Source organism: Pinus tabuliformis, chromosome 5_1 (genome assembly GCF_031772625.1).
Source record: "Pinus tabuliformis cultivar Carrire ecotype Pingquan chromosome 5_1, CPIR1, whole genome shotgun sequence".
Lineage (NCBI taxonomy): Eukaryota > Viridiplantae > Streptophyta > Pinopsida > Pinales > Pinaceae > Pinus > Pinus tabuliformis.
Window position 1 is genome coordinate 94,843,694 of NC_142305.1, and position 25,527 is coordinate 94,869,220.

The 25,527-nt window shown below is 41.4% G+C and overlaps 2 protein-coding genes across 2 annotated transcripts; one reads left to right on the plus strand and one right to left on the minus strand.

Moving 5' to 3' along the window:
- Window positions 1-1,012: 1,012 nt before the first annotated feature.
- On the minus strand, window positions 1,013-10,684 carry LOC149163614 (GTP-binding nuclear protein Ran1B-like). The gene is made up of 5 exons (XM_089429209.1): window positions 10,650-10,684; window positions 1,645-1,734; window positions 1,356-1,535; window positions 1,189-1,266; window positions 1,013-1,082 (listed from the first exon to the last, which is right to left on the minus strand). The coding sequence occupies exons 1-5, from the start codon at window positions 10,682-10,684 to the stop codon at window positions 1,013-1,015; spliced, it is 453 nt and encodes a 150-aa protein (XP_089285335.1).
- An 895-nt stretch (window positions 10,685-11,579) lies between these two features.
- LOC149163615 (uncharacterized) lies at window positions 11,580-12,545 on the plus strand. The gene has a single exon (XM_089429210.1). The coding sequence runs from the start codon at window positions 11,580-11,582 to the stop codon at window positions 12,543-12,545; it is 966 nt and encodes a 321-aa protein (XP_089285336.1).
- The last annotated feature ends 12,982 nt before the right edge of the window (window positions 12,546-25,527 follow it).

The following is a 25,527-nucleotide window of genomic DNA, read 5'->3' on the forward strand; positions in this document are numbered from 1 at the left end:
TCCTTTGTTGCTTGGCGGTGCATCAGTAAAATAAGCTATGCAAGCCCACAAGTTAACAGTCACAATGCAGTCAACAATTGGTTAACACTTTTACCCTGAACCATTTGTAAGACCATAATTTATTATTTCTTGGCATGCAATGTTAAAACTTATGAAACTTTCCTGCTTGGTCTAGTTGATCGAAAAAAGTAAATCCCATTCCTCATTCTACAAAAAGAAAAGAATATGTAGAATAAAATTCAGTCGAGTCCTCTTCATTGAAAAAACTCGACAGTTTATCTAGCACCAACTTAACTGTAAAACCTGGCTTTCATTTACCAAAAAGAATTTAGTCCCAATTAACAAGTCTGTTTATGATTTACCTAAAAGTCAAAATGTGCAACAAATTACCTTTCCTAGTGAAGAAAAACCACTTAATGTTTCCAATGTCTTAATATTACATTCAAGATTTAGACAATGCGAATCTTTATGCAGAAATCAATCGAGAGCCCAATTAATGAAATGGCGATGCCTTTATGTGTTCGACAGAAAACATACCGACAAGAATACCTAGGCAGGCTTGATAGCCACAGTTATCAACTATGTAAACCAATTTCAGAGTTAAAATAAATCCTAAGACATAGCTAGAATTTTCAGAGAAAGTTTTAACAAGCCATAATATATTACAAGCAACAATCATCGCAACTAGCATTCTTGAAAGGCACTTGAGCATTCTTAAAATATTTGAAGAGTACAAAAGGTTCTTGTGCAAAATGTGCAAGAGTATATAACGGAAAAAACTGTCTTATCATATAAAAATAGCTCTGTAATGGAGTTGAACTAAGATAGCTTAGACAACTCCATTGATGAAAACATCTGCATCGTACCCAAATCACATATAGAGATGCGATAATGCTATTCTAAGCCCCAAATACAAATTAGAATTAAATGTCGGAACTCAAGAGCAAACTCCAATGATACAAAACTAATTGAATCCGCCAATCCCTAAATATGCAAAAGCATTTTAACAAAGCTATTCAAAAGCAACATCATCGTCATCTGGAAGGGGTTGGGCCACAACTGCTACAAGTTCTGCCTCGTACCTGACAACATAAAATATTGTAAGCCAAAGTTTCAATCTTTTAGAAATGGAACAAATTATCTTAATAAAAGTTAACAAAAATAATAAGAAAATAGCATTCTACTTACTGCTGCTGGGTTGCAAGGTCTATCTGAACCTCAGGAGGAGCAAGAGCAGGTGACTCCACAAAATGAAGGTTTGGATCCCTATAAAAATAACCCATTATAGAATCAATGCAAATTTTTTAATATAACATTTATATTAGGGAGCATCAGAAACTAGATTAAAGGCTCACCCTGAGAGCTTTCGTGCCAAGTACAGGAATGGCTTCTCAAAGTTGTAGTTACTTTTTGTAGATATCTCATAGTACTGAAGATTCTTCTTTCTATGAAAAGTAACTTTCTTAGCTTTCACTTGCCTATTCTTCACAACAACCTTGTTTCCACAAAGAACAATAGGAATGTTCTCACAGACCCTGAAATTCACAAAGATATTTAGCTAATCGGTTCAGGCAGTTGTGTCGCCACACAATTAAGGAACCTTCATTTCTACTTAGAGATCCAACCCCTCTGTAAAAGAGATACCTGCAAAGATCTTTGTGCCACGTTGGGACATTCTTGTAAGTCAATCGTGCAGTAACATCAAACATGATAACTGCACATTGCCCATGAACACTGCAACAAACAAAATCCCAATCAGTAAATAAGAAGGAAACAAATAAATAGAAGTGGAAAAATACGGAACCCTCGCCAATTCAATCAGGAAAATGCCAATAGAAACAGGATAAGCAATCCAGTATTGATCAAAACAACCAATAACGCAGTTTGTCTATAAATTCAAAATTAAACTAAATTCAAATAAATGTAAGTGGAAAAATATACAACCCTCGTCAATTCAACGAGGAAAATGCCAACAGAAATAGGAAAATCAAACCAGTATTGATCAAAACAACCAATAACACAGTCTGTCTATAAATTCAAAAATAAATTAAATTAAAATTCAAAATAGACATAAACGAGTAAAACAGAGCGCTGATAAAAAGGAACCAAAAAAGGGCTCATAATTGCTCCATTGTCATTGATATTGAGGTTAAAATGTGTTGCTACTGAGCCCACACTACATACATATCAACACAGGAAAATAGAATTGATAAGTCAAAAGTTCTCTTGGGATCGATCCAAGTTTAAATCCATGTAGGACCTTTTTAAGCAAAAAGTTGAAAAGGCACCCCAAAAGCTCAAATGTACAGTGCTCCAATCAACAGGTGTCTACTACACCTGCAAAGGATGACAAAAAACACTACTTTCATAAATTCCCAAGAGATCGCTCCTCTACCAAAGGATCCAACAAAGAGAATTATGACTAGGCATGATTAAGATTATTCATATCAAGGAAAAGATTTAGTTACTAAAATCCCAAAAAATAAGTATATGCAATTAATGGTGGTTGAATCTCCTAGAGTGATTTAATCAGAAAATTGATTGTAAGAAGGTAAGGAGAAAGAAAGGGGAAATGGCAAGATTTTCCTTAAGCCTTAAGGCATTATATTATCTTTCTAATTTACACAACCCAAGATCTGCTTGTTGATGAAGAAAATCATATTTGAAGTTTTGTCCATGGGCATATTTATGGTAAAGACTATAGGTCAAACTGCAGAACCACTAAAAATAGGATATGATATTTGTAATTTTTTGTTGGGCCGCAAACTGGAAAACACAACCCAGTAAACCCTAAAATGAAGAGGGACATGACTGAAAACCTTTACAGCACCGATCCATGGGGTGACCTAGTGACACTGTTTATATCAAATCTAAAATCCAACCACATCAATATAAATTGTGATGGGGATTCAAATGTGTCCAAGAACAAAAAAAAAATGAAAAAAACCTCCAAACAAAATACCATTTATTGCAAAAGACAGCGCATACAGAAGCTTTGTAATTATAAAAAGAAATCTTATTGTATTCACGCTCGTATTTCTTCTCAAACTCCCCAGTAAGATGACGCTTCACGAAGGTTGTCTTCCCTGATTCAAAAAATATATTGCAGTCAATCTAACCAATTTAAAAAGAAAACAAACAAAATTGAACATAAACCCTATTTATAGTGCACTAGTTCCTCCATCGCCAACAATAACAAGCTTAAAGCTAGGGCAATCAGTGTGCTGACCGGGTAGAGCCTAAATATAAGAGAAAGACAAAAAAATAAGCACAAAATAAACATACCAATGTTATCAGAATCCAACCCAACAAATAAAGGGTTTAAAAACAAGCACGATGAACCATGAAGATTTGTGGCATACCATTTAACAAGATTAAGAGCACTTCAGACACCTAATTAGAGGAAGAGACCACTGAAGGTGAGGCCTTGATGATATGAGGAAAACAAAAGTTGCACGCGAAGAATGCAGAGCGCCCACGAAAAGCAGAAAGCAGAAACAGGAGGAATAGAAATGGTCATGGAAGAAAACAGGAAGAGCAGAAAGCTGAAGATCCCATCCTTTATCGTTTATGGTATATGAAGATTGATCTTATTTTAATTGATAAATGCAAAAGATATATTGAAGGCTTAGTTGAGAATATGGTTGGGCCTTAGATAATCAAGATTTAGAGTTCTTTAAGTTTAGTAATGTGTAATGCTCTAATAAAGTGGTAGAAATTCATGTGGATGACTTGTATTTATGGGCTTAGAGCAGTGTTTTAGATTATCTAATATTTGATATATTCATTTACAACCAAATAATAAACGCTTACATCTTCCACAACCATGAGTCTAATGTGGATCATAGACCTTTAACCCTTACTCTAAACTTTATCATACACAAAATCCACATAGAAGATAATTTTGATAACTATGGTTGTGGAAGATCCAATGAATTAAGGACAATATTGAAATATCATTACTTTATAATAACCCTTTATATTTCCATTAGGGAGTTTATTATTACTACAAAATTTAATAGGCATGCTTCTAATGAGTCCTTAAACTCTAACAAGAGAAATAAGTACAAAGTCACAATTTAAAAAATAAAAAGGTACTATATAAATGGAAATCAAAGGAATCTACAAGAAAGGGGGAGAACACTAAGAGAAGGTGGGAGATTCGAAGTCTGTAAGTTCTGAATCTACATGGCAGCAATAGGAGGAGGAAGCACTACTCCCTCCTATTGAAATGTCATGGTTGACAGAGGAAAGGGAGCCTATACAAGGAGACAACTTGGTGGATTCAACTAAGGATGCATAGTCAAATGGTGCAAATTCCAACGCAGCGGACAAAGGGTCCTTAGAGAAATGACCTGGGCCTGCCAAATCGAGCCCAGATGGGGCCTGCAAGTCTACGTCAAAAGGGAATCCTAAGGTGGTGCTCATGAATCCACAAACCCAAGCCCACAAAGACCATATGAAAAGGTATGCACTGATTTTAAAAATTATGGGGATTTGGCCAAATGAGAAAGTATTATGAACTTGGATTAAGTACATCTGGAAACCCAGACTAGAAGTTGATCTCCATCTAGGTTCCAAATTATTCTTTACGATTGTATTTTCTAACTTGGGAGACAAAGATAGGGTCTTTGATGGAGGACCATACTTTATTTCCTCAGCAAGGCTATACATGCAACACTAGAAGGAAAATTTTACACTAGATCAAGAAACATTTACCTCCATTCTAGTGTGGATAACGTTATATTCTTTTCTTTTAGATTACTGGCTACTGCAAAATCTAGAATTTATCGACAATTTGCTAGGTTATTTTCTGAAGCTATTGGAGGCGACCCAAAAGGGAAAATACATCACATATGCCTGAGTTTGTGTCAAAATGGATATATCAAGTGCTCTCCCAAATGCGGTAACTCTTGAATTCCAAGATGAAATCTGGTCGCAGAGAAATGACTACGAGAAAATTCCTTTATAATGTAAACCCACTCAATCTACTATCCTTACTTCTGGTGTACAAGAGTCCATAATCGACTGTTCCCTGTAAATTTTTGAGAACATGTTTGGATGCTGCCCAATGATCTCTCTTTGGTTACACCATGAACTGGCTGAGGGTGTTGACAACATAACAAATGTCTAGCTTGGTATTGACCAGATACATCTGGGACCCTATGCGTTTCTTGTATAAGGTGGGATCAACATCTTTGTCCTATGATGCATAAATTTTCTTCCAGTTGGTGATCATTGGAGTAGCCATCAACATATAGTCCTGCATCCTGAATATCTTCAAGACCTCTGTAGCATATCTCCCTTGTCCAAGAAAGATTTTATCCTTCTACTGCAAAACTTTCAACCCTAGGAAATAATGCATCTGTCCGAAATCCTTCATGTCAAATTCTGTGGCTCGATTCTTCTTCCATTCCTTGATGAGCCTAGATGAACCTGTCAGAAAGAGATCATCCACATATAATACTAGTATTAGAGGCTCAACTTCTACAACTAGATAGTAGAGATTGGGATCAGGATCACTCTTGACAAACCCCATTTTCTGCAAGTAGTCATCAATTTGACCATACCATGCTCTAGGTGCTTGTTTGAGCCCATACAAGGCTTTCTTCAATCTACATACATGATACTTCTTCCAATGTGTCTCAAATCCTTTTAGTTGTTCAATGTATACTTCTTCTTCTATTACCTCGTCTAAGAATTTTTTTTTGACATCCATCTGATGAATCTCCCATCCCATCTGAGTTGCAAGAGGTATCACGATTCTAATAGATGTATACCTGGCTACTGGGATGAAGGTTTCTTCGTAATCAATTCCTTCCTTTTGAGCATACCCCTTAGCCACAAACCTGGATTTCTATTTTTCCACACTATCATCTACAACGTATTTATTCTTGTAGATCCATCTCGAACCTACCACTAATCTATCTTCAGGCCTAGGCACTACTTCCCAGACATCATTCACCATTATAAAGTTTTATTCCACTACCATCACATCCAACCAAACTTGATGTTGAGCAACCTCCTAAAAATTGGAAGGCTCCCCATCTTGAGCTACTAATGCCTGAAATCTATCTGGATTTTTTGGCTCCCTTTTATTGTTTCTTTATGCACCGATGAAATCTTCTGTATCCCACAGAATCTATCGAAGTTCCCTATTAGTTCTTTGTCTAGTAGCAGGTGCTTCTATTAGCTCCTCATCTTCATGTGATTCTTCCTGTTCTGAGGAAGAATTCTTGGCTTTAGCTGGTTGGAGTGGTTTGACCAACGACTCATATTTTGACTACTCCCCAGAAGGCATTTCTTGAGATTTTCTCAAGGCACTATCTTCCATGAATTTCACATCTCGTCGAACTACTACCTTCCTACTCCCTGGAATTTAGATTTTATATGCCTTAGTATTCTCGCTATATCCCACTAGATATCCTTTCTCTACAGTTTTATCTAACTTCTTCCTTTTCTCCTCGGGTATACGAAAATATGCTAAACTCACAAATATCCTACAATGGCTAACTTCAGGAGTCTTTCTAGTGAAGACTTTCTCTGGAGTAATATTTCCAAATGCCCTATGAGCAGTTCTATTCTGGACATAGAATGTTGTGTTGCATGCTTCTACCCACAAGAATTTTGGCATATCCTGATCATATATCATGGACCTAGCTACTTCCACGATAGTCTTGTTCTTCCTTTATGCTACTCCATTCTGCTCCGGATTGTAAGGAGTTTTCCACTCTCTTCTTATGCCCTCCTTAGCGAAAAAATTAGTGAAGTTATTATTAACATATTCTCCACCATTATCTGAGCGCAAAACTTTTATTTTCTCCCCTGTCAGATTCTCCACCAGAGATTTGAACTCTTTGAATCAATAGAAAACCTCGTCCTTGGTTTTCAGAAAATAGATCTAAGTTTTCCTTGACTGGTCATCAACGAAGTTGACGAATATTCGACACCACTAAGAGCTTTAGTGGACATAGGTCCGCAAATATTTGAGTGTATCTATCATAGTACACTCTTGGCCCTGTTTTTACTTCTAGGAAATGCTGCTTTGGCATACTTGCTCAGAGCACATCCTCTACATACATCATCTTGGTCTGTACTAAGATTTGGAACTCTTGTTACAGTTTTCCTAAGAATTCTTAGAGCACCATGGTGCAAATGTACCATTCTTATGTTCCATATTTCATTCAAATCCTTGTCTCCACTATTGCCTATCAGTGCCATTGGTGATTCTAGTCGTAACCTATACAACCTTTTATTTCTGATTCCAATCTATACTTTCTTTTTCCAGTTCAGGTGTTTGATGTATACTTTCTTGTTAATGAAGAAAACATCATAGCCCTTGCCTTGAAGTTGCAATATGGAAAGTAAGTTCATCCCCAGTCTTGGCATATGTAGCACATTGGTAGCATAGAATCACTTTCTCATTTCTATTTGAAAAAATATGGTATCCTTCCCTATTGGAGTACACTTTGCCTTATTCCCCATGGTGATATGAAAATTCATCCTTTCATCCTAATAATATGAGAAAAATTCTTGGATTCCTGTCATATGTTAGTAGGCTCCACTGTCTATATAACATACCTCTGATGATGCAAAGATTGCCACACAAGCAACTTCTTCTTCCAATTTGGAAGCGAGCATAGAGAAATCGAAATTACTGCCTCTTATGCAATTTCCTAAAAAATTTGTGCGAGTCTCTTGATGTAAATGCCTCTGCATCATGATCTCAACCCATAATTGATTTTCCCTTCTTGTCTCTGATTATTTCCTCTGATACCATGCGAAAATTCTATTATTGCAACAACTGATTTATTTTACCTACTTATTTTCAAATAAGTTATTTACGAAAACCCTTTAGTAAATATTAAAATAAATTCTACTATAGATATCACACCATAATACAAGAATCAAACACATCAACACATATATTTTTGGACAATTTCCCCAGAAAAAACCCAATGCAGGAAAACCGATGCAGTAGAGGAGGATTTTATTATTAAGCTTTTCTCGAGTACAACTAGGGTGCCAAATTGGCTCACCCAATAGAGAAAAATCCTCTGATGCCTCCCTTAGGCTCAATGTTTGTCCATCTAGCCTTTGTGCATCTCCTAGACCTTTTGCGTCAGCATCTACCTCATTGCGTCAGCACTTGGGCTTTCGGCATCACCCACGCAGGCCCTTTAGTGACTTTGCAGTCCAGTTGCCTTTGCGTCTTCCTCAGTATATTTTTTCCTGCCTCTTTGAACTCTGCGTTGGTCCTTTGGCATAGTTCCTACCTCTCTATTATGTACTCGCTACCTCTTGCTGTAATCTAGACCTCTAGTTCGAATTTCTTAGCAAACCCCGCTACAAAAATTGAACTGATTGGTCTTTGTCAGTATATGTACAACTAACTCTCAAGCCTTCTCTTATACTTTTCATGTTGATGAATCAACTGTTGAGATTAAGTCCCTAATCAACGACTAAGATTAGAATAGACTTGATCTTTGTCTCTTAGAAGCTTCTCATCCTTATCTTTATTAATACCCATTAATATTTTTATTTTCCTATGTTTAGACTTAGGAGCTCATTAAAAATATTAATTATTTTAATAACTCTTCATCCGGATGGATTTTTCCAAAATGATTTCTAGTTCTGTGAGATCTCACGTGCTTTAGCCTCTCCACCAATTTTCATGGCTAGAGCACATTCGATGCTACCCTAAATCAACAAGACTTAGTAAGCCACCTTAGTTTGGTAATAATATCTTCATCAAAGCAATCATGAAATGATCGTGACCAACAAGAATCCTTACGTCATTTTGGTTGTTATTTCAAAAGGAAAACATGTTAGGTCATCAAACGATAACAGTCAAAGGACAATGATTTAAATTCCCAATGCACTACGAGTCCAGGAAAAACGTTGAAGTTTCGTGATGTTTCTCCTTAAATCATAATTAGAACGATCACCTTCACTCCAAGAGATTGAAAGTGATCATTTGAACTTGCATTATTATCTCTTAGTGCTCAACTTTTCTTTATCAGCATCAGAAAGATCAAAAGGTTCAGTTTTTTCTCTGCAAAAGGGAGGCATGGGTGTTCCAAATCCATACATGGTTCAATTTCTTGCAGCTCGACCATCCAAATACTCTCACAGGTGAAAATTCAATTTTCCTTTTGTTTTTCAGTCATGATAGAACTTTGAGATTTCATTTAAAATCCAACGCAAACTGTCTAGAGCTTGCAAAAGAACAAAATTTTCGTTGCTATTTTTTTGCATTTCGCCGCGTTTTTGCTTCTCAGTGTTGCGCTTTCATCCCAACTTGCTGTGAATTCACACAGTGAGATAATTTCCTTCTTTCTCGTCGCCAATTTTCCTTTTCTTTGTGAGATCCTCTACATACAAATAGTCGCCTTAGTTTAAAGACTCTAAAAAAGAATTTTCCCTTAAAAATTTATGCTCAAAGGTGTTTAGAGGTCGAATGTTCTAGCGAGGTTGAATGTTCTAGCGCTATGATTTTAGTTTGTGCGCTGTAACTGTCCTGACCCAACTGAACAAAAATAATTTAAGGACAAACAATAAAAATAACGGTTTATGTGGGACATAATAATAACATTAGTGGGATTGCAGAATTTAGACTTTTGTGATCCATATTAATTGAAACAACATTTTCGATAAAAATCACATAAAATAAAATAAGAAGTGTCGAGATCACAGGTTATTTTTTAGCAATGATATGAACACGATTATTTTCTCTTTCGGGAAACCTGGAGGGAGATGAGGGTTAGGGTTTGAAGAAAGAAGATTGCAGAGGACGAAAGGTGCAGGAAATCGTGATGGCGATGGATAGCAGAAGGTCCTCGCGTGCAGAAAGAGGGAAGAAAGCAGTCCGTTTTGGCTGGGCAGGGAGCAAATAAAAGCCAGGAGAGCTGAAGGAAGCCATGGAAAGCCTACAGGGGAGGGGAGAGATCCCCTCCTATAAAAATGTAGCAACAGGAGAAGCAAGCGGGAGCAGAATGCAGGGCAACCCAAAAGAGAACAGCAAAGAGGCTCCTGTATGGGAAATCAATGGCAACTGAAGACAAGAGGAAGATGCTTACCAAGGGCACAGAAAAAACCAAGGTACGTAATACCCAATAACAAACTTGAGGAATATAACTGCTACTTGAAAGATCATGCTTTGATCTGCAAGTTTGTAGGGTTTTGGCTAACAGAAAAGGATTTATTCAAATGGATACAATAGAGATGGAGACCAAAAGGGCATATCGAGCTAAAACTAGGAGCTAAAGGCTTTTTTATAGTCATATTTGCAAATTTGGAAGATAAAGACAGAGTTTTTGAAGAAGGACCCTACTTCATGAACAATGCAGGTTTGTTTATGAAATATTGGGAGGAAAGATACAACCCTGAAAATGAAAAAATGTTAGCAGCACCAATCTGGGTCAGACTATTTGGCCTACTAGTGGAATTTTGGGATCCCGAAATCATGGAAGGAATTGGTAACACAATTGGAGACTTTGTAAAGGTAGCAGAATCCACGAAAAGAGGGAAATACACATCTTATGCAAGATTGTGCGTCTACATGAATATAGCTGAACCGCTGCCTGAGTACATAGAACTAGAATATCATGATGAGATATGGCAACAACCAATAGACTATGAACACATACCTTTTAGGTGCAGAAGATGCCATGAATATGGCCATCTATATAAGTAGTGCCTGATAAATAAGGAAGAGGAAATCATAAGGCAACAAGAAGCAGAACAGAGGAAAGCAGGAAGAACAGAAGAAGAGGAAAAGGGTTTCCAGCAGGTAACCAGAAGAAAGAAATCTGGAAATGAAGGAACAAGAATACAAATGCAAACAAAACCAATGGATATAGAGAGCCATAATAAATTCAAAATTCTACAGCAGGATAACAAAGAGAAGAAGGTAAAATAGTAGAGGAAGACGGGGGGCAGAGGACGAACCAATGGAAATAGTCAAAGTGGGGAAGGATAAAGACACAACAAAAGTAGGAGAAACTGAAGAAGGAACAGGAGAAAGGGTGGAGATAATAACAGAACAAGTTCAAATGGAGACGGAAACACCAAAAGAAAATGAGGTAGAGGAGGAAAGAATCATGAGAAAACTAATACAGGAATGGAAAAACTTAGACGAAAGATTCATACCAGAAGCTCAAAAGCAATTATACAAGGAGGCATTTCAAAAATATAAAGAAAAAAAAGGCAAAATTCTGGATAACCAAACAGGCATAACAGGGGTTCAGGAAAATAATTCCATGGGAATGGACAGTACTGGAAAAGGCAATAGAAAGAGGTAGAAAAACGATGAATGAAACCATCCAAATTGTTGGAGAAATTCTGGTTAATTCAGGCAAAGTCATACCTTTGTTAGAGGTATTTCACCAACCTCCCAAAAAGTTTTAAATGATAGTTATAAGTTGGAATATTAGGGGTCTCAAAAGTAAGGGAAAGCAGGGATACCTAAAAGAGAGGTTAAAAAAGACAAACCAGGGATTATAATAATCCAAGAAACAAAGATTAGTATGCAGCAAATGGAAGAAATAATAAAAAATGGTAGAATACAATATGAGGTAATGGGACAAGACGCAAATGGATCAGCAGGAGGTTTAGCAATTTTGTGGAACCCAAACGAGATAGTTTTTGAAAACTGGATAAGTCTGCCCAGAGTTCTTACTGGTATAGGTAGGATTATAGGGACTAAAGAAACAATCCTCATTTCAGGAGTCTATGGCCCTCATGTACCAGGAGAAAGAGAAAGGTTCCTCAGGAATGTGCAAGCAGCTAGAAGGATCAGCCCGGAATTACCATGGATAGTAGGGGGAGATTTTAATATGATCAGAACTGTAGAGGAAAAAAAAGGAGGAATAAGGAGAGCAGATCAGAATATGGAGATATTTAATGAAATGATAACCGAACAGAGACTGGTAGATATACCAACTATTAATGGGGTATATACATGGAATAATAGAAGAGGGGGAAAGAACCAAATAGCCTCCAGATTAGATCGATTCCTATTATCAGAATCAATCATGAACAAAGATGTCTTTATAGAAGCGAGAATAATGCCTACGCTAGGATCAGATCACTGGCCGGTCAGATTGGAAATAGACATTAAAAAAAGTTCAGGCAGAAAACCTTTCAGATTTGAGGCCTTCTGGCTAAGAAATCCACTTTTCTTACAAAAAGCAGAGGAATGGTGGACTCAAAGCATAGTACAAGGAAAAGGGAAGATGCATACCTTTCAGTTAAAACTCAAGGAATTGAAAGGGAGGATAAAGAAATGGAATAAACAAGAATCCAGGAACATAATGGAGGAGAAACAGAAATTAGAAAAAGATATGGAAGTATTACAACAAAGAATAATTACGGAAGGAAGAACAGAGGAGAGCAGCGAAGAGGAAGGGATCATAATAGCCAAAATGGAAGAGAGAAGGAAGCAGGAGGAGATCTTATGGAGACCAAAATCCAGAATCAAGTGGCTAAGGGAGGGAGAAAGGAACACAAAGTTCTTCCATCAAGCTATGATACAACACAGGTAGAGAAACAGGATACTATCTATCAGGAATGAAGGTGGAGAAAGGATTGTTGAGCAGGAAGGAATAGAAAAAGTCCTGGTAGATTATCATAAAAAGATTTTGTCTGAACCACATACAAACCGGTAAACAGCTATAGAAAACATATGCCAGGTAATCCCTAAAATAATAACAGAGGAGCAAAATAAAGCTTTGATGAGAGCCACTACCTTAGAAGAAGTAGAGGAAATTGTAATGAATATGAAGAAAGGTACAACCCCGGGGCCTGATGGATACACGGTGGAGTTTTATCCAGTAGGATAGCACTTTCTGGGTAAAGAAATCCTGGAGCTTGTAGAAGAGTCTCGCATGAAACAAAAGGTATGGCCAGCTATAAACTCAACTTTCTTTACTATGATTCCTAAGAGTGAAAATTTAGAAGATGCTCAGGTTTTCCGACCAAAAGCACTATGTAATGTCATATATAAAATAATTGCAAACCTATTTACCAAAAGACTAAAGCCCCTTCTGGTCAGCCTAATCTCCCCTGAGCAAACAGGCTTTGTAGAAGGTAGACAGATTCTTGATGGACTAGTTGTCTCGCAAGAAGTAATTCACTCATTAAAAATGAAGAAACAGAAAGGAATGATGATTAAACTCGATCTATCTAAGGCATATGATAGATTAAATTGGAACTATTTGAAAAAAGTCCTGGAGAGTTTTGGTTTTAACAACAGATGGATAGAATGGGTGTATAATCTAATATCAACTCCAAACTTCTCGATTCTGGTCAATGGGACTCCATCAACAACTTTCAATGCTACTAGAGGAATCAGACAAGGGGATCCTTTATCCCCGTTTCTTTTTATAATGGCAGCTGAAGGCCTGGGTAGATATTTTAAGAAGGAATTACAATACAATAAAATCAAGGGTCTAAGACTATGGGGAAACAATCTGCCCATAACTCACCAGCAGTTTGTAGACGACATCATGCTATTTGGAGAGGCCTCACTTAAAGAGGTAAGAAATATAAAAAGAATCTTGGACCTGTTTGTGGAAGCATTAGGGATGGAAATCAACAAGGAGAAGTCGTGTACCTTCATCTTTAACACCATTGATTCAATCAAAGTTCACTTAACCAGGACTCTGGGATTCAGGCAGGGGCATCTCCCAACCAAATACTTGGGAAACCAGATAGACATAAATCCTAAGAGATTGGGTAATTGGCAGAAGGTTATAGAAAAGCTCAGAAATAAAATGGCAAGCTGGTCATTCAGATCCTTAAACATTGCGGGAAGGATAGTCCTCCTGAAAGCTGTGCTTCAAGCTATACCTATTTACCCATTATCAATAATGGTTGCTCCCCAAGGAGTATGTTCTAAAATCAGAGATCTCTACCGGAAATTCATCTGGAGAGGTCCGAATCAACAAAGGAAATGGGCCTTAGTATCTTGGAAAAATCTTTCGAAAAGAAAGGAGGAAGGTGGACTAGGATTGAGAGACCCTGAGAAATTAAACAGGGTGCTTGGAGCAAAATTATGGTGGAGATGGATGAGGGGAGGTAATGACCTGTGGAAAGAAATTTGGAGACAGAAGTACAACATGCCAAGAACTATGGAGGAAATCCTTCGTGTGGAAGAAACCCCGAAAGGATCTGCAATATGGGACTTAGCAAGCCAAAACAGAGACCTGATAAGCAACAATGCCTTTTGGGAAATTCGGGGAGGAAGAGAAGCCAGATTTTGGGATGAGAGGTGGCAACAGCGAGACAAATTGAGTAGCATACAACCCCTTCAGAATTTACAGCACAGAGCACTTAGGGATAACAGGAAGTACGTGAAAGACTTTTGGAAGGAAGAGGAAACAGATGGAATATGGCGCAAATGGAAAAAGCCAGAAGAATGGGATGTAGACATAGATCAAGAACAACAACGAACTTACCTAAAGGAGGTGGAATCAAGAAAAATAAAAGTTAGAACTGGAAAAGATATTCTCAGATGGGGAAATTCAACAAAAGGAACTTTCACTATAAAGGAGGCCTATTACCTGATGGGGCAACAGGAGAGAATAGAGGATAATTTGGAATGGAAGATTATTTGGGATAAAAAATGGTGGCCGAAAATAAACCTCTTTGCTTGGCTAGTGGCAAAAGAAAGAATCTTGACATGGGACAAAATTCAAAGGAGAGGAATCCTCGGGCCGTCAAGATGCAGCCTATGTCACTCAGAAGCGGAAACTCAGGAGCATATACTGAACGATTGTCTATATGCGAAGCACTTATGGATTGAGACAAGAAACCTGTATGGAAAATCTCAAAGAAATCCTAGGGACATAAGACAAACCATATTCCAATGGCATAAAGAAAACTTTCATTGTAAGGTAGTGGGGAGAGCATGGAGGCTGACTATAGGTTTTGTGATCTGGCTATTGTGGAAAGAAAGAAACCGTAGGATATTCCAAGATAAGAAAAAAAACCCTGATGTCATATGGAAAAGAATCCTAAGATCGGTAAGAGAAACGATCCTAGCCGAAGAATGGGACGAGGAGGAATGGAAGGCAGATCAGAATGAAGAACAAATCCTAGCAAAACTAAACCTGAAATATGAAATGGTATATACCAGGAAAGTAAAGCGAATGGGCAAGATTATTCAAAGTTCAGATCAATTTAGATACCCTAGAGGGAAATTTGTAAAATTAAATTTTGACGGTGCCTCAAAAGGGAACCCAGGGAATGCAGGTTTTGGGGGAATTTTTAGAGATAGTGAGAAAACTACCAGGTGGAATTTGCAGAATGGGGAGGCGAGATGACAAATAACGAAGTAGAACTGTGGGCAGTACACCAGGGCCTGAGAATTGCGGTAAGAAATAGCTATAGAAATTGGTGGGCTCCAGTATTGTAGCAATAATGCTACAACTCCTGGAGCTTCCTTCTTTAATTTTATCAACCCGGTAGTTTGTAACAAACTTGGAAGCGACGGTGCTGTATGCACAAGTACTAGCTCTTGCCGCAGCTGTCACTTGGTCAGCTGGCACAAGTCTGCTAGGGGCTCAAGCCAACTTCTATGAGCTCTTAGAAGAAGCTTTTTAACTGATGGACGAAAGCTAACTCAAAGGAAGCTAATCTATTTGCAGAAAGGAACTGAAAGCCAACAAGAAATGAAAACCCTAGCAAACCCTAATTCTACCAGCTAGTCTTACTGATGCGGAGATGGGAATGCAAACTACTGAAAGAGATGCCATTACTTCTATGAAGGTAAAATGCATGTGTCTAGACTACCTCTATCTGAAGAAAACACTTTTTGTATTTTTGTTTCAATTATTAGAATTATCATGCATGTGCTTTTAACTAGCTTTTTACTGTGCAGAGGTGGATCCAGGAGGAGAAAGGCTTGGAAAAGGTTGGGAAAGTTTAGAGAGGGTCTAAGGGGTCCCTGACACCCTTCCAGAGAGTTTCACAAAGTTTGGCTACCAAGAGACCGCGTTTATGAGCTTCTACAGGAAGTCTGCAGGGGTTCTACAGGATGTTTCAGAATTTCTACAGGATGTTCAGTAATTCCTACAGGATGTTCTACAATCGGACTTTGGGTGATGGGTGAGTGGAAGAGGCTGCATGGGTGGATAGGGAGGTAGGAGAGGGGTTTGTAATGCCTTAGTGACCGAGAGATGAGGTGATGAGGGGGTGTGCTAAGCTAGTTTGTCTGAAGGAGGGTAGAGGGAATGGAAGGCCGAAAAGGTAGGATAACGTGGGCAGTAGAGTAGTTGAGAGACAAGGGGTCTAATTGGGAGATGAGCAGTTGGCCTGGGCAAGGCTTAGAAGGATGAGAGGGTGAGGGAGTAGCACTGCACAGTGTAAACTGAATCAAATCATCCACGTCCTGCACATAATCAAAACATTCCTAACTGTTTAATGGAACCAATGAACAACAACGCTATTTCTAAGGAAAACCATGTATGGCACTGAAGCAAAGAAACATTCCAAGAGGTCTGAACGCATGGACAACTTCTACAAACGAGAATATTGCACCAAAGATTTGCATGAATACGTAAACCAATGTTTTTGGTGGGTAGCACTGTCTGCAATTCCAGCCCCTAGAAAGAGGTGAAAATGAGTGTGCAGGCAACCCTTTTTTGGAACTTTTATCAACTCCAATCTCTTCACTCTATTCTAAACAGCTGAAGCAACTCTGTCTTATAATAATGACCTACTTAACCACACCAAGAAATCTAACTCAGCAAACTGCGTTTCAAATGCATGTAAAGAAAACCATAATGCTGAAAGAAAAGATAACAATACAAAAGAAGGAGGCCTTAGGCTCTCAGGTTGGGCCCAACCCCGAGAGCTATGGCTCCTTTTAAAAACTCAGAACTGAGATCAACTCGGACTTATTTCCATTAAAAGATAATAATCATAAGTCAAATAGCATGCCAATAATGGCTACAAAAGAGAAAAACCAAACTAGCAGCTCGTAGTGCAGAATGTGCAACAATGTTTCAAAAGTCCCTTTCGAAGGCTAAAGCCTTATCATTTATACATCATGAGGCCCCAAGCTGGCCTCCTAAATCAGTGGGACTTGGCTGACCAAACTAGGAGTGAACTGCTGCTTCCTCAAAATCCGTTTGGCTGCCTTCTAATCCGGTTGTGGTGGCTGTTGGAGCTCGGAGCTGGGGGTGAAGATACCGAGGAAGGCCATTTAATGCTGTGGACAACCCTCCTACGAATCCTCAACCCCATCTTGGCTGTCTCCTAGTCCTTATCTGCTCAGTTTTGTTCAAATCATGTGTCAAAAAACCTGAAATGAGCACGTGTTAGCCACCTAGGAATAGTGACTGCCCTTATTCGTACAAATGACATAAACATACTAAAAAATGATGCATAAGTTATGAAAAATGAAGGATTGAGCAAAGGTAGTTAGGCCAAATGAGCCCAAAATGTTACCAAATTTGGGGCTCATCATCACCCCCAGCTAAAATGATTGCTCATCCCTGAGCAACTAATCCAGCTCCTCGTCCTTCATTGCTTTCACTGCCACCCTCACATCCCAGGCTTCTGAAGTGGTCTCCTCCTCACTGGCATGGAACCCAGCCTTCCTTTCCACCTCTTCCCACTGCTTATGCTCTTCTTTTTCTGTGCTGCCTTCCATCAATCCTAACAGCAGAGGTGGGCTTAGCTTGAGGCCAATCCAACTGGCTTGGAGGTTCTGTATGGACTTCTTGTAGAGGGGCACCCGTGCTAGAGCTTCCCTCATTCGAGTTGGAGTATGGTATTCTCTGATTTTAAGGCTGTGGGACAGTGTGTTCCATCGGCGGGTGCAAGCATGAACACAGTTGTCCCCTAACAGTCGCTCCATATCCTCGAAATGTGCTATGGCCTGTGCCTGCTGATCCATGTATTTCAATAAAGTTTGAGGGTTGGTGGCTATGTGTTGGTGGGCCGATATCAATGCAGTGGGATCCCCTGGCTCTGCTCTAATCAGCAGTGGCTCATGTAATTCTCGGTCCATGACCTCTTTGACCTCTGCTGCCCTCTTTTCTTCATGGTTCAACCATGAGGCAAATGCCATCAACTGCATATCCCCTGCAACTGTGTTGGGATCCCATGTAGTCACATTAGGAAGGGCCAAATTATGGAGATAGAACTCCGAGAGTTTGGCCTTATCCTCTGATGAACTGCTATTACATAACGCTGTGAACTGTTGGGGGTCTTGGAGTTGGGAGATACCCCTCTGTGCCAATGCATTAATCTGAAATTGCAGCCACTGGTCTCGTAGGTACATGCCATAGGATTTGGCCGACTGTCTGCATTGTAGAGCATCCATGGCCCAACTGGCCATGCAAGCCAGTTGTGCCTCTTTTTGCTGCAACTGCTGTTTGAGAGCTTGTATCTCGATTTGTGCTTGCAGTTCCCCTTCCTGTAGATGCGAGGTTGGCTCCCCAAGACCAACTTGCAGTCCTTCTCTGCCTTGATGTTCTGCTGTAGTGTCCCCTGAGGATGTGCCCTTTTCCTTCTTCAGTTCCTGTAGCTGCAGTTTAAGTTTCTCGTTCTCTTCCTGTAGGAATACCCGCTGGCAGTTTGCCACGTGTTTGGCCATAGCTAATTCTTTTCTCGCCTCCTTGAGTTGTTCCTCCAAGGGGCCTATATCTGCCACTCCTTTTGATTTAGCTATTTTCATCCACGTGTGGGTCCTCACTCTTTCTTCCTCCAACGCAAAGAAAAGCGGCACGGTGAATTTTTGTGGAATAATTTTCCCAGCCTCCAAAAAGTTATAATACGAGCTCAAGCTTGGCTGGGGACTAGGTTCCGGAATATGTTCTTTCTCTTCTTCCCTCGGTGGTTCTACTTCGTCTCCCCTAAGTGGTGATGAGGGTGCCTCTCCCTCCATCCTCTCTGTCTCCTTAAGCCGGGCTAATGTTTCCTGTAGAGCGGCCTCAACATCCTGTAGCCGGGCTTTTGAAGCCAACCTGTCCATCCTCTCCTTCCAAGTAGTTGTCTTTGGGCTCCCCCGCTCATAAGTGACTGATATTTTTGAGGGGGACCTCTCCCTTGGCGAGGTAGGGGTATCTTCTATAGTAATTGGGTTGCTGGATGGAGGTTGGGGCCTGCCCTTTTTGATTCTCACACTTCTCCTGGCTTTGAAATACAGAGGGGTCTCCCTATTTCGCTTTTCCTTCGGCTTAGAGGTGTACTAAGGGTGGCCAGCACGGCTGCTGCCTCCCTTGCAAGAATTTCGGCTGTCTTCTCTTTTGGTTTTCCTTTCTCAGGGCTTCCTGTAGAAGGCCTTGTATCAGCTGATTTCTGGCTTCCTGTAGAAGTCGTTTTTGGTTTTCCTGTAGAACCAGGTGGCACCGTTTTAGCCTGTTTGGCTGAGGGTGCTTTGCTTTTTAACTTGGTTGAGGCTGCCTTCGAGGTGCCTTTACTGACGTGGACTTGTCCCGTCCTTTCCACCCTACTCTGTAGCCTCTTCTCTCTGGGTGTCAATGTGGATTTGTCACCCTCTTTTTCGGCAACCTGGGGTTTCTCTTGCCTCCCTTTTTGTTCTTTCTTCGGTGCTTTGGCCGCGGTTTCTTGGCCTTTCCCTTTCTTCTCTGTGTGTACTGACTCCTTCTCCTCGCTGCTGGAGGAGGTGAGCTCCTCGGTCAACATTTTGATATCGCCATCCTTAGTCAGATTTCGGAAGGCTTCCCACGAGAGAGGGACTGTGTAGGTGTGGAGTGCATCCTCCACGAGGAGCTTAATGAGCCCATGATGGGCTACCTGGTCTGGTGTGCCCTCTCGTAATTTGGTGGCACATTCAGTCATGGACTGCAGGAGGAAGTAAGGAATACTTAGCTTGTTTTCTGAAGGTAGGTCCATTTGGTGCCTCAATTCTGTGAGCAGCCGGAAATGGTACCCATATACAATGCTGAATCGTCCTTCGCACATGATATACTTCATGATTTGGAGGCTGACCTCACTCCAAAGCGGCTGTAGGCTAGCTCTGCGAACCTCGTTCTTATCCTCTGAGAATTGCTCCTCCGGTGGAAAGAACTCCTTTTTAGCCTTCTGGCCTAATTTCCTCTCCTCCTTGTCCCACGGTACCCCCATTGGGAGGTCAGTGACTCTGCTGATGAACTGTGGGGTGAGTCTGAGATTCAAACCCCTGAAATTGACAACGGCCAGCGTTTTTGATTTTGGCTTCAAAGCTCGCAGGAACTCCTCTACCACCTCATCATCATAACCTTGAAGCTTGTCGCAGAACGACATCCATCGCGCACGAGTGAACAGTTCTACCACCTCCGGGTTTTCCCGTAGTTTCTTTGAGTCTGTCGGTTCCTTTCTGATGAATCCACCCGGCATGGTGAAAGCCTGCTATGTTAGCCGGAGGTGGCGGGTGCGTATCAAAAGATGGCCTTTCGGATTGCTTGAGACAGAGCGCAGAACTACGCCTCTGTCATGCACACAATTCGTGAATTCTTGGCTATCTACAGATGAGCCTTGACAGGGCCTTAATTACGAACCCAATCCTGTAGAAAACCCCGCATATACTACGACGACAATTTTCATGCAAAAGGAAGACGACGCTTGCAATTTTATGCTCAGACTGTAGTTTTACATTTTTGAGGACGTCGACTTCGCCACCCTCCAAACCAATTGCATGGGAGGAACAGGTTCAGGCTTACCTTTTCCAATTCGCCACCTTTGACGTGAATAGATCAATTTTCCTCCGTAGTGGCTAGCTTCCTGTAGCGCAGCTTCCTGTAGAAGTCGCGCACAGGTTCCGGAGAGCACGGCAGTGGTTCTGCGCCTTCCGTGCCACCACCAGACGTCTGAACGAGCCGAGGACTTGGAGTAACGAGATTCAGAGAAATTCAGACGCTTACTCGACTGCAAAACGGCTGGTGATAAATGAGTGGAGTGACGATCTAGCCGGTGGATTTGAATCCCGGCCGAACTCGTGGCACGGGGGTGAGCTGTCCCTGCCGGACCGTTGGACGACGTCACCTACTCATTTCACTGCAAGTCTCCCTGACTGCCGCATCATTCCCCGCAGATCCGCCGCCGCCATTTCCGTTATATCGCCGCTTCTCCCCGACTGGACGCTTCTCACGTGTCCATTACCCGTTTTGCTTGCCACGACCAACACTTTCCAAATCTGATGAGACCATCTGACTGGTCGTGGTGGCCAGTTGAATGGCTACCCGACTGCTCAACCCATTCATTTCCACACTTGCAAACATTTCAAAGCATAGTTCATGTAATTTGACGAAAAAAGGGTGAGGCACTTACCTGTGCGGCCGCGATGTTATTTTCAGGTTTCAGGACGAGGGTGATTGGATTTGCTTGTTGCTGCTTCATGCACAGGCACGGGGGTTCCTCCTCGCAGACTGCTGTTGGTTACGACGCTTATTACCTGGCTGCGGATGGTGCATGTGCCCGCTCTATGTGTTGCCGGCGCCTTGATGGTGTACACTCTAGCTGGATGAACTGCTACGGGATTCCTGTAGGATGTCCTGTAGCAGTTTCTCCTCCTCGGGTGCATGCTGAAACGGTGGAGACGGTGGCATCACGGTCACGATCACAGGGCCCTCGGATGGCTTTGATAAGTAGTGCATGGTGTCTCTGCATCCTTTTTTCCATTTGAGAATCGCTTCCTCTGATAATTCAATGTTCTGATTTGACTGTGCAGGTATTTCCATTGCATGGCAACTGGGGTGGTAGAAGGAGGCGACAGTAGTGCGTGATGGAGAAAACATTAGCTTGCATGCCTCCGTGTCGGACCTCGGGCGTTAGATCTCCCCACACAGTCGGTTCTGGGCCGTCCAAAGCTTCTACAGGAAGTTTCCTGTAGAAATACAGAACTTCCTGTAGAAAGTCCTGTAGCTTCCTGTAGGAGGCTAAACTGTGATCAAATCATGCCCAGACCTTGGAAGAGATGAGTGTTTTTGGAGGGAGTGCTGGTGAGGTCACCTGGTAGCATAGTAGGGACCCTTGTCCTTGAGTTGAGGGGCCTCTTTTCCTGCATGGAATACCTACAACCTGCATGCATTGCCACATCTTGAACTTGTTTTCCCTGTTTTTTTTGTTTTTTTTTTTTTTTTTTTTTTTTTTTGAAAGACAACAGGGGCGCCTCCATGAGGTTTTCACCCTTACCATCTGCCTTGAGCGCCTCAGAGAGGTTTTCACTCAAGGGTCTTTTTCAAACATTTTCAGAAAGACAGCAGGGACGCCTCAATGAGGTTTTCACCCCTACCATCTGCCTTGGGAGCCTCAGAAAGGTTTTCACCCAAGGATCTTTATTATATGTTTTTTTTTTTTTTTTTTTTTAAGATCTTCAGGGTATGCCCAAAACAGAGGCAGAACCCTTCTCTATGACCAGCACTGATTTTTCCATAGTTTTGATGAATTCTTGCCTTGAAAGAGGTTTTCTGTAGATCTTTAGTCGATGCCCATTGACAAGCATAGGGATGGCCTCCTCATCAATGGTCTGAATAAGAACAGATCCATTGTCATTACATTTTTCCACTGCATATGGTCCCAACCATCTGGTTCTCAGCTTCCCCTTGAAATCCTTATGCCTGGAATCATACAACAGCACCCAATCTCCCGGCTGAAATTGCTTGTCATTGAGGTGTTGGTCATGCCACACCTTCCTCTGAAGTTGAACCACTTCTGAGTGGAGAAGGGCCTGCATTCGGTGCTCGTCCAATCCATTCAGCTGCAATAACCTTTCTTGTTGGGCATGGCTGAGATCCAAGTCCAGCTGAGCTGCCATCCTCAAGGTGTTGTATTCGAACTCAATTGACAGCAAAGCTCTCTTCCCATAGACCAGCTCATAAGGTGTGAAGTCGGTTGTGGTCTTCCAAGTGGTGTTGTAAGCCCACGTGGCCTCAACCAGGCGATCTGCCCAATCTTTCCTGCTGCTGCTCACCACCTTAGTCAAGATCCCTTCCAATGCTCTATTGGTGACTTCCACCTGCCCATTTGCTTGAGGATGATAGGGGGTGGAAGTCCTATGCTTGATTTTGTGATGAGCAAGTAGGTCTTCAATTAAGTTGGAGGTGAACTGGCTTCCTTGATCAGTGACTAGCTCTCTTGGGTAGCCAAATTTGTAGAAGATGTTCTCCCTTAAGAACTCGGCCACCTTTTCTTCTGTTGCTGCTTTGATTGCCTTGGTTTCTGCCCACTTTGTCAGGTAGTCTGTGCACACAATGATGTAAGACCTTTGCCTCGAAGGAGGATTGATTGGACCCACAAAATCCATACCCCACTTCTCAAATGGCTCAAGAGTCACTTGAGGTTGGAGAGGCATTTCATCCCTTGGAGTCGGTTTCCCCATTCTTTGGCATCGGTCACATTGGCTGATATACCTTCTGACATCCTGATGAAGCGTGGGCCAATAGTAGCCTGCCTGCAGGATTTTGAAGGCAGTCCTTTTGGCTGCAAAATGTCCTCCACAAGGCCCGTCATGACAGGTTAGGAGGATATCAAAGACTTCCTCCTCCCTTACACAACGCCTTAAGATTTGATCAGGGCCAAGCTTGAACAGGTTGCCCCCGATCCAAGTGAATGAGGCACTCTTCCGTATGATCCTGCTCTTCTCTCTGGAGGATAGGTGCGGAGGAAACTGTGCTGAGACAAGGTAGTTTGCTATATCAGCAAACCATGGAGAGAGTATTGAAATAGCAAACAGATGTTCATCTGGCATTTGGTCATCCACTGTTCCATCCTCTCCTGCAGGTAGATCCAATCTAGACAAAAAGTCAGCAACAACATTTTCTTTACCTGGCTTGTCAACAATAGTCAAATCAAACTGCTGCAACAAAAGTAACCATCTAATAATACGAGCATTCACATCTGGTTTATTCATTAAATATCTAATTGCAGCATGATCAGTATGTACAAATGTTTGATATCCAGTGATATAGTGTCGAAATTTGTTTAGTGCATGGACCACGGCCAAGAATTCTTTCTCAGTTACAGTGTAATTCAGTTCTGCCTTGGATAAGTTTTTGCTGACAAAGTATATGGCGTATGGAAGTTTTTGTTCAACTTGTCCTAAGGCTGCCCCTATGGCTTTGTTCGAGGCATCAGTGTGGATGTGGAAAGGTAGGGCCCAGTTTGGACCTCTCAAGATTGGGGCAGACACCAACTTGTCCTTTAATTCATTCAGATCCTTCTGACAATCGTCAGTCCATTTAAACTCAACATCTTTTGCCAAGAGGCTAAACAATGGTGAGGCTAACTTGCTGAAGTCTTTAATGAATCTCCTATAATACCCTGCTAAACCTAAGAAACTTCGAACATCTCTTACCTTCTGAGGGGGTGGAACCTTCTTGATGAGAGCAATTTTGTTAGGATCCACCTGTAACCCTTGGCAAGAAATGGTATGGCCTAGCACGGTCCCTTCAGTCATCAAGAATTCACACTTTTCAGGACTAAGGGACAGGTTCATCTCAATGCACTTGGTCAGGACTTTTCCCAGATTGGACAATGCTTCCTGGAAGTTGGACCCATAAGGAGTGAAGTCATCCATATAGATTTCCATCGAATCATGGACCAGCCCAGAAAAGATGCTCAAGACGGCTCTCTGGAAGGTGGCAGGAGCATTGCATAGTCCAAAGGGAAGAACTCGGTAAGCAAAGGTACCCCAAGGACAAGTGAAGGTGGTCTTATCCTGGTCTTCCGGGCTGATTTGGATCTGGTTATACCCGCTAAACCCATCTAGGAAAGAGAAAAACGTCTTTCCTGCCAGGCCATCCAACACTTGGTCTATGAAGGGTAGCGGAAAATGGTCTTTCTTGGTGGCCTTGTTCAGTTCTCGGTAGTCCACACAGATCCTCCACTTCCCGTTTTTCTTGGGAACCAACACCAAAGGGGACACCCATTCGCTATCCGAGATGGGGTAAATGAATCCGGCATCCAACAATTTTTGTAATTCCTCCTTGACGATGTCCTTAAGGGCTGGATTCATTCTCCTTTGGGGTTGCCTAACCGGTTTACAATCTTCTTTGATGTAGATGTGATGGGTACAGACCGAAGGATGGACTCCTTTCATCTCCTTATAGCTCCAAGCAAAAGCATCTAGATGACTGGCCAACAGACTACACAGCTCCTTTTCCTGGGAAGGAGATAAGGAGGAGCTGATCTTTAGCGTTCTCTCAGGGCCGAACTCCACATTTTTGACTCTGGGAGTGACAGGGTTGGTCACACAAAGGTCCACTACGGTGCTGGCTCGGGCATCCTCCACCAATTCTTCTAAGGACAATGCACTGGGAGGTGGATTCTGGATCAAGGTCTCAATCAAATCATCCTCGGTTGGGAGGCCTCCCCTAGTGGTGTGTAGGGTGCAAAAAGGTGCTGAGTACACCTCATCCTCTTCTCCTTCCTCCAACCAAAGTGGTAGGTCATGCTCTAATAAGGGTTGGGCAGGAGGGTACAGGACGAGCTGCTTGGACATAGGACCATTTTTGATGGTCATGTTTCCTGCACGGCAGCTTATGTAAGCATCTGCAGTGGCTAACCAAGGCCTTC

Coding starts and splice junctions, on each gene's coding strand:
- LOC149163614 (XM_089429209.1), bottom strand. CDS start 10,684: ATGGCCATATTCATGGCATCTTCTGCACCTAAAAG. Junction 1,735..10,649: donor GCATCTTCTGCACCTAAAAG/GTATGTGTTCAT, acceptor TGTTTGTTGCAG/TGTTCATGGGCAATGTGCAG. Junction 1,267..1,355: donor TTGGCACGAAAGCTCTCAGG/GTGAGCCTTTAA, acceptor TTATTTTTATAG/GGATCCAAACCTTCATTTTG.
- LOC149163615 (XM_089429210.1), top strand. CDS start 11,580: ATGGGACAAGACGCAAATGGATCAGCAGGAGGTTTAGCAATTTTGTGG.